At 38.0% G+C, this 15449-nt stretch overlaps 1 protein-coding gene across 1 annotated transcript; it reads right to left on the bottom strand.

Moving 5' to 3' along the window:
- Nucleotides 1-2603: 2603 nt before the first annotated feature.
- ZCRB1 (zinc finger CCHC-type and RNA binding motif containing 1) lies at nt 2604-15325 on the bottom strand. The gene is made up of 8 exons (XM_071733590.1): nt 15195-15325; nt 9370-9457; nt 9176-9204; nt 5870-5981; nt 5679-5786; nt 4744-4853; nt 4573-4648; nt 2604-3267 (listed from the first exon to the last, which is right to left on the bottom strand). Exons 2-8 carry the CDS (start codon nt 9451-9453, stop codon nt 3136-3138), a joined length of 651 nt encoding a protein of 216 aa, XP_071589691.1. The 5' UTR covers nt 9454-9457; nt 15195-15325; the 3' UTR covers nt 2604-3135.
- Between the last annotated feature and the right edge of the window lie 124 nt (nt 15326-15449).

Here is a 15449-nt window from a genome sequence, read left to right as displayed (position 1 = left end):
TAGAATTTGGGTCCTTTTACCAGAATGAAGCAGCTGCACCAGGGGTTGCTGCAGACAACGGTTTTGGCTTTAAGCAAGCAGAACAAGTACTCATGCAATATAACTGAACTATTATCTACTTTTTGAATTCAGTTTTGAATGTCACACCTGGAAATGTTTCATTATTTTGCCAAGAAACAATAGAAACTTAAAATTATTCAGGAGATTGAAGTGCAAAAAACATACTCCTCCAAAGTCCTTCTAGCTCCTATTCTAGGCACTAGGTGCTTTCTTTACGCTGACTTGAAGCCAAAACCTGTCAGCATTGTTGATCAGCAGAAGCTCAAAAAGAGTTAAGAAAACTGTTACAGGAAGATGATTTAAGGTGAGGAATTCCACCTACAATTCTGCACAGAAGCAGTCTCATTTTTATCTGTTTCTTCTCCAATGTCACCCGCCTCAAGTGACTTTATGCTTGGAACAAAAGAGCATGGAAGAACACCCCTGGGTCAGATGTAATAGCCTGAACAGAGATACTGCTTCATGCTGACAAAAGCAAATCCTACAGGGAAAGCAATGAGGCAGAAGCAGCAGAGTAGAAAGATCTATCAACATGCTTCAGCTACTGGAACTCTTGAAAAAGTACTGCATTAGGTCAGAATAAAGGTCAGCTTTGTTTTTATTCTTTCTGACAGGACTCATGAGCAAATATGAAACTGTAGTGTGCTAAAATATAGCATTCTTAAAACTATTAATATCTCCCTATATTTTATGAGTAAAGGTAGTAATTTAGGGTATTTCTAAATGGAGACTGTATTTAAGGTAACATTTAAAAATACCTATCTTGTTCCACATCCAACTCTAATCCTTTTGACCCTATAGCCCTGAAAAAACTCTCACACCAGTGAGCTCCACTATATTACACAGTGTAATGAAATAGAAGTTGGAAACTTGTTGTCTGATCACTCCTTTTGAATCTTGTTATAATCTATCAAACATTCTCAAATCCAAATCGTGAACAGTATCAAACTGTTCCTGTAGCATTTTAGTTTTTCTCTATTTTTTTTTAAATAAACAGCATTGAACAGGGTATTGGAGATGTCAAAATCTCATTTTAAGTAGTGTTGCAATATTATTGTTTTATACTCTCCACTTTTTCTTTTCTCCAGCCTAGCATTTGCAGAGAAGCATGCTGGCCACAGGATTTTCTTGTTTAGCAGAGTTTAGAACTCCTCATTCTTCATTATTACACACTAGATGTACAGTGATTTGTATTTATTAACACTAAGTAATACCTGGCACTCTAGCACTTCACTATTCAGTATAAAAAGATCTTCCTGAAATTCAGTAAAATTAACTTGAGATTTAACCAGCCTGATTATATACTGCTTTCATCAGACAGTCACAATATAAGTCCTAAAAACATTATTTGGATTACTGAGTCCGAAACATTTCTATGTACAAAGCCTGATTTTTCTCCCCATTCTGTGGCTTGAGTACTGTTAGTACAGAAAAATCTTTTATTTGCTTACCTTACTCTTGTTCCTGAATTCTTGTAAGAGTAACAACAGAAGAGCCCAGAAAGATCTCCTGAATGTGGTGCTTAATACTGGCAATTTATATTAGGGTGAGTGTGCCTTTTCTTTGCACCCGGTTATGAATTTAAAAGTAAATTATTAAGATCATATAATGGTATATTTGGGTTTACATTCTCCATCTTGGGAAGAAAACCAAGTCCTGATGAGCAACAAGAAGAGCTGAAAATAGAAACAGAGGCCAGCTGGTCTCTTCTTCCTTGTGTGAAAGTGTGACTGTGTTTTATTTTGTGCCTCCTACAAATGAAGTTTGACTATGCAAAGTGGCCAATATAAAAAGGTTATCACCATAACCACAGGTCTGTGGTTTTAGGAGTGATCATTGCTGCAGAGCTTTTTACTGTTCTCCTAACATGTCTACAAAGAATTTTAGGAGAACACGACGAGAACCCTACAGAGATTTAAGGATGGAGACTGTTTAAAATATCTAAACAGCTTTCAGTGCAAAACAGGCACCAACGCACTTTGCTTGAAGACCACGACAGTTCCAAGCATACAGGAGAGATGATTTTTAAGTACATAGGGAACTCTGTGCCCCCTGGATTTTGCATGCAGGTTCAGATGCCTGAGAAGGTAGGACTGTGATCCACATTAGATAAAAGTATATTTAAAAATCTGTGCATAACCATAATGCTCATGGTTAGGCACCCAAACTGTTGTTAGGAGAATCAGTGCAGTATAAACCCTAATCACAACAGCAGACTTTTAATATCAGACTCCAGCATATTAAAACATATGCACAATCCCATTTTTAAAACACACAGCCATTCTCAATTTTAATATAAAATCCACAGAACTATCACTCTTAAAAAAAAATATTAAGAACGAAGATTTCAAGACTGAATTAATCACCATGTAATTTTAACTGCACCTCCTATGGTGCTTATACTGTACATAGGCTATATCATACTGTAAAACCTGCAACAAGCTACTAAAATTGTGCATGAGAGAAAATCAACATTTTAATATCCTTTTGGAAAACAGATGGATGTATTGTTCAGTCTAAAATGATTTCACAGACCAAATATATGTGACTTACAATTTATTATCTGATTGGACAAAGAGTTAAAAGACTAGGACAACACTTAAGGCTGAAATTCAACCCTATTCAGAGGAACTGGTGCAAGACTCATATCCTACTAGAGTACTACTAAAGCATTACTTCCAAACAGGCAATGAACAGAGCAACACAAAGGGTCAGTGATGTTAACAGTGATCCCAAGAGGAACTCCTCTTAGGAAAAAAAAAAAAATCTTAAAAAATTCTCTTATGAAAGATTTCACTTGGGTCTAGATACTAACCATGAGAAGCACCTTCTCAGATATTTTTTCTGGGTTTAAGTGCAGAAATGAATTGCTTTTAAGAAGTTGCTTTGAAGGGTAAAGTTTGGAGAAAGAGAGAGGTATAAAAATAGAAGGTTTGAGGAGGAGGGCAGAAATACAACATGATTTTCAGTAATCATCTTCAACACTGAGACAAACCTGTATTACTTATAACATTGGAGAACTTTACAAAATCTACATTATATATATATTATATGTGCATATAAAACAGTATTATTTCAATCACTAAGTTCTTCCTCATCACTGAAATAAGCACTTTTCTTAATTCGTGGACGTTTTGAATCATCTGAAATTGAAGATTCCCCTGAAGTCTGTGTCCACCTTTGTTGCTCTTCTTCAATTTTGGCTTGCTGCAAAGAAGAAAGGAAAAATATAAGCTAGAACTAAGAAAAATGAAAAAGCACTACAAATAATGATGCTAATTACCAGTCTGCACTGAATTATTTAGTTAAAGAATTCAAAGGGTTTAACTCCATTTCCAGATAAACTTTGCAATGACTGCTCGAGAAAACGTTTCTGAAAGCAGTTCTCTCATGCAAATAGGAAATCTTCTGCACCAATGCACATGGAATACTTTTGTTTTTCAAAGAGAGGAATTTTGCACCTGGCAAACTTAAAGAACTATAGAGCAGCTTAAATCTGAAGCAAAGAATGCTTTGTGCTTTGAACTGACACAACTGAATCAGCTTTGTTCCATTAAAGAATCTTCTACCTGTTGTCTTTTGCAGTCATTCATTCAGGAAATTAATGCCTCCAAGAATGTAAAGGTTATCCAATTAAATGTTTAAATAGTGTGTTTTCCAGTAAAAATAGGAAGCATCTATCTCAGTTAAAATCTTTGTGTGGTGAGAAAAAAGTGGAATGTTTCCTGGCTCGTTTACATTTACAGATTTTACTTGCTATTGTGGAGTTCTCTGTGTGTGTAATTGTGGATATTTGCATCACCTTTTTACATGTAAAAAAATTACTCATTACAGTCTTATTCAAGACAAAGTTAAGTTAGAAACTCTGAGGGTTTTTCCTGGGGGGAGATAGGAGCACACAGGGGACACATGAAGACTAGGAAGCCATGAAATCTATAATGTAGTGAAGCAAAGGCCTGTAAAGAACCAATACAGCTGTCAGACTATCTACAAATTAAAAAAAAAAACATGTTGGATATGTTTTGATGAGAGGTCCATTAGAGATTGTGATGAACTGTATCAGGCAGAAGTGCTTGAAAAACTGTTGTTGTTCAAGGATATTCTAGTGAGTGAAGGCAGAGGATGTACCTGGTCACTTATAAGTGACTGTTTTTCTGACTGCTCAGTTAGCAGAGTAAAGAGGGATTTGTGGACCAGAAACCTAGTAGAGCATCACAGCAGAGATGACAGGAAACCAATCAGCAAAGGAGCTTGAAGGAAAACTGCAATGCACAAATAAAGCAAGCAATAGTGAAACAGTAACCAAAATAAAATATAATAAATAAAAATGACTGAACACACCTCCAATATGAAGAAACCAACTATGGTCATCAATTACTGTCAGGCAAAAGTGCTGCGAGTGCTACAGAGCAGACACTTAGAGATGTATCTCAGAGCTTTTGAAAATCAGCTAAAAGAGGAAATAGAGTTGCTTTTAATTAATAATAAATATGCAACACTTTGGTTTTATACCTGAAAAGCTATAGCTTGGCTGAGGCTATCCAGAGCAGGGTCTTCTCCTTCCTCTTCACTTTCTTCTTCCTCCTCACTTGTATGGAGAGAGAAAAATATATCAATCTTTATTTTAAGTATTCAGTACGAAAAAGCTGCCTAAAAGAAGTATATGTAAATAAATATACATACATTTCTTCTGGCTCAACTATTTTCTTTCTCTTCTTCTTTTCTTTTTTTTTTGGTGGCTCCCGCTCTCCCAGCATATTTTTAGGACACGCATAACTTAAGTGTCCTGCTTCCTTGGAGAAAAAGAAATATTGCTTAACAAAAACCATTGCAAACAACTGTATGTTGAAACATTTCATGAGGACAGTTAATGTAAGACAGTTCACAGGGAAAAAAATGGAAGCAATTAGTAAGACAAATGGAATGCTGAATTAGCACACAGAAGAAGACAAACTCCTCTCTAAGCTTGCCATGGAAACGAAGAGATTGGTGGTGATATGCATGTTTAACTGCAAATTGAGGACAAGCTATGAGCAAACTAGATTTTCTTTGCTGCAATAGCTGAATGCACTACAGCACAGTTTATTTTGCAAGACAAGATATAAGCATTAACAGTTTTAGAAAGAGGAGCGAGTCAACATTTTTGCTTTCAAAAGGTTATGAATGTAAACCAAGTTTGTACTGATGTTAAATACTATCCAAATCTCAATCTCTTATGTTATTATATTAGAGAAAAATGAGGAATTGCCTAGTTTAAAACACCCTGTGTAAAAACAACTGTTTCTAGTATTTATTTTATTACCAACTATATCATGAACTTCCAAAGGTACAACACAGGTACCCTGAAGCAAAGATTAGAAGGCTTTCCTTCTCACAGAGCTTCATATTAATACTTGTATCTATCTCCTTATCAGCATATTAAGCAGTGAGTAGAAGCAAACATTTTTACCCACTCCCAAAATCACAAATAAAAGAAAAAAATAGTACTGTCATTCCTGAAAACAGTTATGCAAGTTGGTAGTATCAACACAAAAAATATTTCAACACCATGAGTGTTGGCAATGGCCAAACAGAAGGAAAAAGCTGGAAGATAGTAGTTAACTTTTGGTTTTACTCACCCCACACTCATAACACTTAGACTTATCAAAGTAGTTACGTCTGCGAATGAATTCTGCTGCTCTTCCATTATCAATGGCAATACTTGCTTTTATTACTCTTCCAAACAACTGCAGTAAATTGGGGAAAAAAAGGTAAGTATTTTGGGTCTGTAAACATAACCCTCCTACCAAAACAACTTCTCATAGTTTACCTGTTTGTTATTAAGTGCCCGAGAACAGTTCTGTGCAGACTCTTTATCCAAAAACAAAATAAAGGCAACTCCTTTGCTCTTCCTGGTATCTTTGTCTTTCATAATAGTAACTCTGAAAACATACAGTCACATTATTGATATACAAAAATTACATCAGAGATATTTTTTCCTTAAAAATCTCCGTGGGGTCATAGCTTTGTTTACAGTAAAAAGGAAATAAAGTCTATTTAACAACAGAAAGGCTTATAAACAGAAATTCAAAGGAACAGCTAGGCAGGCCATGTGCTTACAGGTACAGTGGAGATGATCTTTTAAAAAAGTATGTGGGTTTTTTTCTGGGTCCAGTATTATTCTTTATTCCCTTGGATGACTCGAAGAACAGAAAACATACTCTTTAGATTTGCAGGCAACCTAACTGGAGGGAACTACACATGCTGGAAGTGGAATTAAATTCAGGAGTTATCTTGACAGTGGGTACGATTGCTGAAAAGCAGAGTATATTAAATTGCATACAGACTGAGAATTCTGTGTTTCTTTAACTAACCAGCTAAACAGGTTCCTGATAGGAAATAATAAGCATAAGCAGTACTGTTCTACAAATATCTCCAGCTGGAACCCAAGGGGGTCATGGATGCATGGATGCATATTTACATGGCACACAAATTAAACCTTCAGTCTAACATTGCACTCAACAGCTCCAGTAGCACATTGAGAAATTCAAGGAACATTTACACCTAGTAAAAACAACAAAGAATGACAAAAGGTGAAGGGGGAGGGGAACACCCACCAAACATCAATTTGGTCAATCTTAACATCAAAAAACCAAACCCACAGTGGGAAACAGAATGCCAGTCTGCACGTACATAACAATAAAAGTACAGGTTAAAAAGTAGAGAATAAACTCCTCCCTGTGACCACCACAGGCAGAAGAAGGCTTAGCCAGAAGGCAAGCCAAAAGTACTTCTTACTTGTAACAAGTAACAGGAAGTTTTTAAAAAAAAAAACCCCACAACCCTCAAACAAACCCGGCTTCAATGAAGAAGCCCTGCCAGATAACCTTTATTGGTAAAAGATGACCTGCATAGCAAAAAGTGTATAAAATCAAAAAGGTCAGTAAAGAAAGCTCAATTTTTCCCCCAGATGTATAGGCAGAAACAGCTTAGATGAGTTTTTCCACCAAAGCCTCTTGGACAAGGATGTATCCAGTTGTATGCACTGATTCGAAGTGTACATAAAACTGACTTCAGTTCTATTATTTAGTCCTATTCTATTAGTTCTTTTGACAAGTGACTCTTCCAAGAGTTCCAAAAGAACCCTAATCAGGCTTCTGACTGGGATATTTATGAACCAGTTAACAACACAAACATACAAAGAAGCATGTGTGATAGATAAATCTTAAAAAAGTCAGGAACTTTTGGAGCCCCAGAGAGCCTGATTTCTAATTTAACAAACTGAGCTGAATAGTAATAGTCAGGATACAGTGGCATGAGAAATGCAGTATGGAAGGAAAGTAAGCATGATTTTACTGATCCAAGACACAATTTAAAAAATGAACCTATTAAAGCTTATTTAAGTTACTTACTATGTTAAACCTGACCTAGATGATATCACAAAGCTTTCAGCAAAGTGTTTTAAAGTCCCTGAACAAAGACTCCACAGAAATCAAGATAATACTTGAAAGGATTTTTGCTGGTAATTAATAACTAGTTACAAACAGGGAAAGTGATCCTTGTTAGCCTCACTTTCATAGTGAAATGAGAACACCAGTAGAACCCTACAGTATCTGCACTGTTAATAGTCAAGTCAGCTCGGAAAGGGGTAAAACAAATTTTGCTAGATACAAAAAAAGTAATGGTGTGTTCTACACATGGAATTCTGTGACCCTTTGCATTTGGTTTAACTGTTGGCAGAGATGAGACAAAACATTGAAAAAACAAAAGGTATAACTAAATGATTTTTTTGCTAAAAAATATATAGTTGGGGAAAGCATCATCTGCACAGACGGATAGCAAGTTCTAAATTAACTACTTTCATATAGGACACAGTGCAGGATTTCTTCTGATGGACATCTGAAAATACCATTTCTTTTGTCTATAACTGTAAAAAAAAAGCAAATAAAACACTAGAAACTACTAGCAAACGAAAAAAAAAGAGATAATGTTGCTATAACACCTTAAAATGGGTAACACATCATACAGCCAGTACTTCATATGGTTCTTACCTTCCTCTCAGAGAAGTTTGAAAGCCAAGAGAGAGGGAGACCCCTGCCCCCAGTCACACGAGGAATAGGTACATTACCAAATGACAGCAGGGAGGCCAAAAGTAACAGCCTTTGCTCAGGATTTTTGTAACTTCATTGTTCAAGCATCAGCTAAAATGGATCACACACCCCAGACTGAAAGCAATAAAGGTTTTAGCTGCCCAGTTGTATTGGTCACTGCATGTCTGCCAGAGTTCCACATAAGAGTTTACCTCACAGTCAATTAAAAAAAATATATTTTTCTGAAGTTGTAGTTTGGCTTTTCCTGCTATTTGTCACCTGAGATGCACTCCTGGAACTCCAAAAACTTTTGAATTTACCTCTGTATCTTACAGCATCTGTATCTTACAGCAGCTACTAGGAGTTAACAGTCAGTGTTTGCTGGTATAGGATTAAAAACTGAAGTTTGGAATCTTGTTATTCTTACAGAAAATAAAGAAAACAAAATAGCAAGTTCCTTACTGTGGCATTTATTTATACTATTTGAACACAAAGGCAGTTAGTCACAAGTGCTGTCCATGAATACCCCACATATTGAAAGCTGTTACTATGCAGTCTTATGTCTAATCTTAATACCACGCAGTCACAATAACAAATCCACCTAGAGCCACAAATAGAAGAATTGTACATTGCAATTGTGGAAACTGTGGGATTGTGACAACTGGTTCATTTAAATAGATGCTCCCACTTTTACACTTACCCACTTGTGTCCCAGGTGGTGACTGGGGGAAGAACACCACTTATTAGAAGACTATTATGTCAGCTATTTCAGAGAAAACAAGATGGGTATATAACAGCTTTTATATAACTTGCTTTTAAGAAGTGGTTAGCAAAACCTGTCCCCAACACAACTCTTACATTATGCATGTAACTGCAAGAACTCCCAGTTGTTAATTTAATTTACGATTTATTAAAAATGAACAGGACTTCAATATTGCTCCAGATTCAAACTTAAGTTATAAAAAGTACAAGACTTCAAGTGACGTAAAGATACTAAATATTTAAAATGAAAGCTACAAAAACAGCAAGCATATCAGGTTACTTACTTGACAACTTTTCCATACTTTGAAAATATCTGAAATACAAAACAAAATAAAGATTTAACAATAGGCAATTACATTTCATTAGTAATAAATTTATCAAGATAAACTTTTCTAAGAGAGATATATCAGTGTTGTATTTATACTCAAAATAATTGTCAACAAGCTCAATCTGCAAAATGCAGCTCTTAAAATCTTACCCTGTACAGATCGTTGTTTGTCAAAGCAAAGGGTAAATTGGACACATACACTGTGCTTTTGCTTGGTGCCAACCCACCACTCATTTTTCTGATGGAAGGAGAAAAAGGAAAGAGTTAAATTGTATTCAATAGAGAAATCAATTATAAAACGGTTGTAAAACTTTTTAGAAGTTGTTTTTTAAAGGTAGCCCAGATAGGTGGCCATGATAAAGTTGCAGGAAAGCATAGTTTTCATATCCTTTTCATCATTTTACATCAAACTAGCGTATACCTGCATGTACTAAAGAAGACATACATTCCTTTCCCCTCTCCTAGATCTAAAGCATATTTTTGCAGTATGAGTCAACTTGTAAATCATGAAAAAAACAGACCAGGTAGTGTAGTTAAACTTAGCTGATTTGTGCAGAAAAGAATGGTCTAGGTCCAGAAAGGAAAAGGTAATCTCCATTTATTAAACATTCTTGGCAATAGATGAACTTAATGACCTTTGTTCAAGTAGCTGCATGTTCTGGTACTATATACAAGTTTCAGTTCAGTGGCATTCAACATTGATTAAACCACATTCAATCAAGGGGAGAGGGAACTGGGAGAAAGCTGTACTAAAGCAAACTTAAAGATACTGCATTGGCTTAAAAACAGCTGCTAAAGCAGCAAGTGTTATTTCCTCTCGTATCTATTGCTAAGGCTTCTACGCTATTCTGGAACTTCAAGGGTCCTGAGCTGATCATAGACTGCACCTTCCCTGCAGGCAGTCTCCCCCCACCCCTCCTGATTAAACAGGAACCACGAAAATACCAAAGTCATTCTCATTTCCAAGCTCTTTTATGCTCTTGAAACTAAGTAGCCAAGACTGTGCCTAGAAGCAGCGAACCAATTAAAAAATCCTTTTATGACTGCATACGCATCATTCAATACTGCATAAAGAGTAACTGAACTAACTTGGACAGTCTATGTTTGGAAATTTCCCAAAATTTTAAGTGGTACTAAAGTCCATGCAAAACGCTACTTCCCTCCAAATCCATTCTGTAGCCATGGCTTGGTCCAAGAACTGAGTAAAATTTAAGATCAAAATAAAGTGTAATCTTTATGATTGGGCACACTTAATAGGACAGCCAAAACATTCTCTACAAAGTTCAATTATTACCCACTTATACAGTTCCCTGCAGTCCTATACCTCCTTCTTGGCACTTCTAGCCAATTCTTAACTGAGGATCAAGCCAGTTCTTCAGCGAGACCAAATAACTTTAAAAATGCAGACAAAAGCTTAGGAAGGGGTAAAAGAAACTAAATGTTCAGAAATCAATATCTGTCATGGTACACACTGTTTCTTAGGGGACTTTTTGAGTAGTGAGTGTGAGCAGATTGCTTGGCCAGATGCCAACAATGTAACTAATAGACTCTAACCCGGCTGAGGTTATTTTTCTGGCATTTCACGATTATCAGCAAAAGACCTGACAGTCTCAGAAAACACTGTATCCAAGTGTTTTGCTTCTCTTTCCCGACATGGTTACTGTATCACAATTCCTCTGAGCTGCAAGGAATTGAGTTCTTCCACATTCAGAGGTTGTGTTTTTTGGCATAAGCAAAACTGGCGACATAAAGGTTAAGCAAATGAAAACAGAATAAATTTGCAATAAAGGCCACACATTGCATCTGGTGTTACGCAGACGGGATCCATTATCCCAAATTCCTTGCTGCTTGGTATTAGTATCGCTGACAAACCTAACCAGCCAGACTTGGCAAGATGCCACCTGCACAGCCGGCCCCAAGTGCATTTATCCAGATGCATGGTGGATACAAAGGATACCCTAGATACACCTCAGCAATGCATTCTGGTGTGTTCCCAGTGCTAATATAGAATCATAGAATTGGCTGGGTTGGAAGGGACCTCAGAGATCATCAAGTCCGACCCTTGATCCACTATGGCTGCAGTTACCAGGCCATGGCACTGAGTGCCACATCCAGTCTAGTGGAGGAGAGAACAGGAGAGATGAACATCACTTGCCTGTAGACAGCAATTTAACAGTGCCTAAGAGACAAGAGAAGCTAAGGCACCTTGTAACAGGAGACCAAGCAGGCCCTGTATTAACAAGCAGACATCAATGAAGACAGCACGACTGGAAAGCAGCAGCTTGGGTGTTCTCTAACACCGTAATGCAAACCTCCAAAGAGAAGGTTTGTGTCATGTGAAGATTACTACACACATAATAGCTCAGTCGGCAGGAAATTATTAAAAAATGCAAACTACACAACTGCCATTTTCAGCCACACATTGCTTTTTCCAGAAGCAAGCTGAAAGAGCTGCACCCTGAAGCACTGGATGCCAGACAGCTGAGGTTGAATTTCGTTTTTAGTCCCCTGAACAAATTTATGTGAAACAGTCTGTTCTGACAGCCCAAATATTCTTAGCAATTTATACTCTTTAGAAATACTGTGCTAGGATTTCTTACTTTTAATGTCTGACTCACCAGACAGGCATAATTTTGATAAAAGAAGAAGTACAGTAACTGTAAGGCTATCACCATGCTCATATTCAAAATGGCAAAGGTTCAAAGTTATCACTCCAGGAAAGAGATTTCCCCCAGTTCTGCAGGAGGACTTCCTCTTCTAAATAGAAAGTGGTCATTGGGATGGTTTATGAATATCTTATTTAAGCCAGCAAATTCACTGGCAGATTTGCACAATGAGAAACTTGAGGTCATTTCCACATCTCCTTAGAAGCCTTGCTGTCTTTAAGGTTTTCTGCAGAACATTCTAAAATAATACTCTACAAAAAATCTCTCAAAAAACTCGAGCATGTTAAAATGCAGATTTCTAGTTATCTGTTGTGAATACAGTGGTATAAATGCACTGTTAGATTCAGCTACCTGCACAATTCTTCTTCCCATCCGATAAACATTCAGAAAACACCATATATCATATTTTAATTCTGCTACGCTCAATCCTTGAGGTTTGTTTTTTTATTATTATTATTACTATTTTTAATTTTTTTTCATGAAGCCCTGGTGAAGATACCAAGTGCCAACACCATAAAAACAATAGGTTTTTGTTCTCCCTTCGTTTATGAATGCCAGCCTTGCCATACTAGCTTCATATTTATTGGTTTGACATTTTCTAGCTGTGGGGGAATGAAGGGTAAAAAAAAGACTATTCCAGATTTAAGACACATCTCATCTAGAGGCTCATCATTACAAGGCTGAGAGTTCTTTTACTTCAGGAAATTTCTAACTTCACAAAGCTGTGAATACAAATTGAACATTCTCATCATGTTTTTTTCTCCTTGATCAGTCTCTTCCTTTTATAGATTTTACTTCACAGGTTGAAAAACAACCTCCCCCCCACCCCCCACCAAAAAAACAAGGAAAAAAACAACAAAAAGAAAACAAAAACAAAAAAAAAAAAAAAAAAAAAAAAAAAGGAAAAAAATGGGGGGAAAAAAAAAAAAAAAAGAAAAAAAAAAAACCACAAAACCATGGCAAAACCATCTGAGCTTTCTACTTGCTGCAGGAGACTCACTTGAGAATTATGAACAAACTGGCTCCTATAGCCTGCTAGATCTCCCCAACAAATCAAAGCATTTCTGGTTTATATTGAATGCTTTTATGGGCCTTCCCTGATCTTTAGGATATTATCTGGTTACTTAACTTTAAAGCATCAGCTGGAAGCCAGCACAATCCCATTAATGTAATAGCTTCTGTGTAATATTAATGTCTTCTTCATTTATCATTTTCATATATTAACTTTAGGATGGAGCTGTCCCTCATCACTATGACTTCTTGAATTCAATCTTTTCTGTCTTCTTGAGCAACTCAGACTAAAAGAAGCCATTCTTTGACAGGAGCCATCTGTCAGCAAGTAAGTCCCTTGCAAAATGTACTGGGTACACGAGTATGTTTTGCTTCAATCCAATATGCTTAATACAGCATCTGACACCCATGTTGGGAACACCACAAGACAAGACAATGACTAATTTCAGTAATTGGCTTGACTACTCACAGAACTCATAAGGACACCACAAAAATAGTTCAGATGCCTCTGAAGCATCAAGACGAGTTTGAATTTACTGATATTTTCACAACTTAATATCAACATTTCAACTTAAGCACAAACTTTTGTGTTTGCTTTGTTTTTAAGTACACTGCAGCAAGGCCAGATTCAGGAATTAATCAGTTAAAATGTGTATAAATGACTTGTGGGTAAGTTACTCAAAACATGCTGACTCAGCTGACTCATTTCAGTTCTAACTTGGTAATTAAAATGAAGAATTTTATCTTGATTTAACTGCATCAGCAGAAACTTGGCTCAAACTTATAATCAAGGAGCTGAACCTATGTTCTCTTTGATCACAGACAACTGTATCACCCACTTGCTGCAATTCTGCCCTACACAAGGGGCATGCAGTAAGCTATCAGAATACCAGATGTTTTATCTCTACATAGTCACTTGAACAGTACAAGGCAACTTGAAACAGGACAAGAATTTTGTAAATAAAGCCGATGCTACCAGAGCACAACAGCTTTGCAATCTGCTCAGGCCAAAGTAGACAAAAGTGATCCGTGGTTTGAATCGAACTCCTCTGATGTAAACACTTTGAAAATACAAAATATGTCTCTCGAATCAGTATCATTTCTGCTCTTTTTAAAATATACCAAACATCCTCAATTAACAGATTTTCCCCCAAACTTAACTAGCTTCTGTTTTATATCATGCTTGACAAGCTCCTAAAGATAAGATTGCTTATCCAGTCACCTCCTGGTACATGGTCCAGACAAAGATAATAAATTGAGCAGGGTAACAAGGACTGAAAGATAATAATAAATAAAAGAGAAGTTCTTGAGATGGCAAAATCTGTGTTATCTTTAGCAAGTCTGTGTGCCAGTGATTTATGAAAAGACAGAACTCCCTCTGCTGTATAAAACTCCAAGAGAAAAAGGAGAAGTGCGCGGCTCTTCTTCCCCCCCTTCTCTCTCTCTACTTCGGCTTCAGCTACGGGACAGCAACAGCGGAGAAAAGGAAAAGCAGAGAACAACAAACAAGCAGGAACAGCGTCTCCTACACCCCCCCCCCCCCGACTCCAGCCATAGACCAGGACCGCGGAAGGGACGGTGATAAAATCTTAATTGCTCCCTCCTTTCTCTTTTCTTTTCTTTTCTTTTCTTTTCTTTTCTTTTCTTTTCTACTCCTCTCTCCAAAGTAACTAATCGTGTTTACCCTTTATTAACAGTGATACTTTGTTTTCCCCTTTCCTAAAATTGTAACTTGCTTTAATTTCAAAACGTGTTAGTGTACAATTTCCATGCGTTTCTCTGGGCAGTGGCTGCATTTTCCTCATAATTAAAATATTAAAATAATAACTCGGATCACGACATCCTCTTATGGGCTTACTTAACTACAAAAACTTTGGGGCAATAAGAGTGGGCAGCCAGACCACCAACAAAAAGTACATTAAGAGCTTTAACCAGTTTCTTCTTTTTAGAGGAAACTCCAGCTTCTCAAGCTGGGAGAAGAGCTGCTTCGTTCCACCGCATCTCGCCTAACCCAGAACCTCACCCGGGCGAGCAGAACCGATCCCAGGATCACAGATCCAGACCACTCACTGCAGGACGACCCTTCCTCCTCAAAACCCACCCCACACACGGAGGGCCATTTCAGAGCTCGCTACGTGCACCCCAGCATTAAGGGCACTACGGACCGCTCAGGAGCTCCCACACACGTCACGTTTAAGCCTTCCGCTGCACGTGACGTCACCCTCCCGTCCTTCCGCCCCAGCCGGTCCCGACCCAACTGCTCACTGCGCCCGGCCCCGCCGCCGTCCCACCACGGACCTCCTTCCCTACGGCCGCTGCCGCCAGAAACGAGACAAACAGCCGCTCCCGCAGCGAACGAACGCTCCCACCATCCAACCGCGGCGGGGCGGAGGGCGAGGGCCCACCCGCTCGCCTGCCCCCGCGTCCCCGGAAGGCGCGGCCGCCCCGGTACCCGTCACGGAGGGGCTCAGCTCGTGCCCATGGTGCGACGCGACAGCGGACGACGCGCAGGCCCTGGAGGGGGGGGGGACGGGACGGGACGGGACGGACCGG

This window comes from Heliangelus exortis, chromosome 1 (genome assembly GCF_036169615.1).
Source record: "Heliangelus exortis chromosome 1, bHelExo1.hap1, whole genome shotgun sequence".
Classification (NCBI taxonomy): Eukaryota; Metazoa; Chordata; class Aves; order Apodiformes; family Trochilidae; genus Heliangelus; species Heliangelus exortis.
Note: the sequence above shows the minus strand (reverse complement) of the source record. Positions and strands in the feature narration are given on the sequence as shown.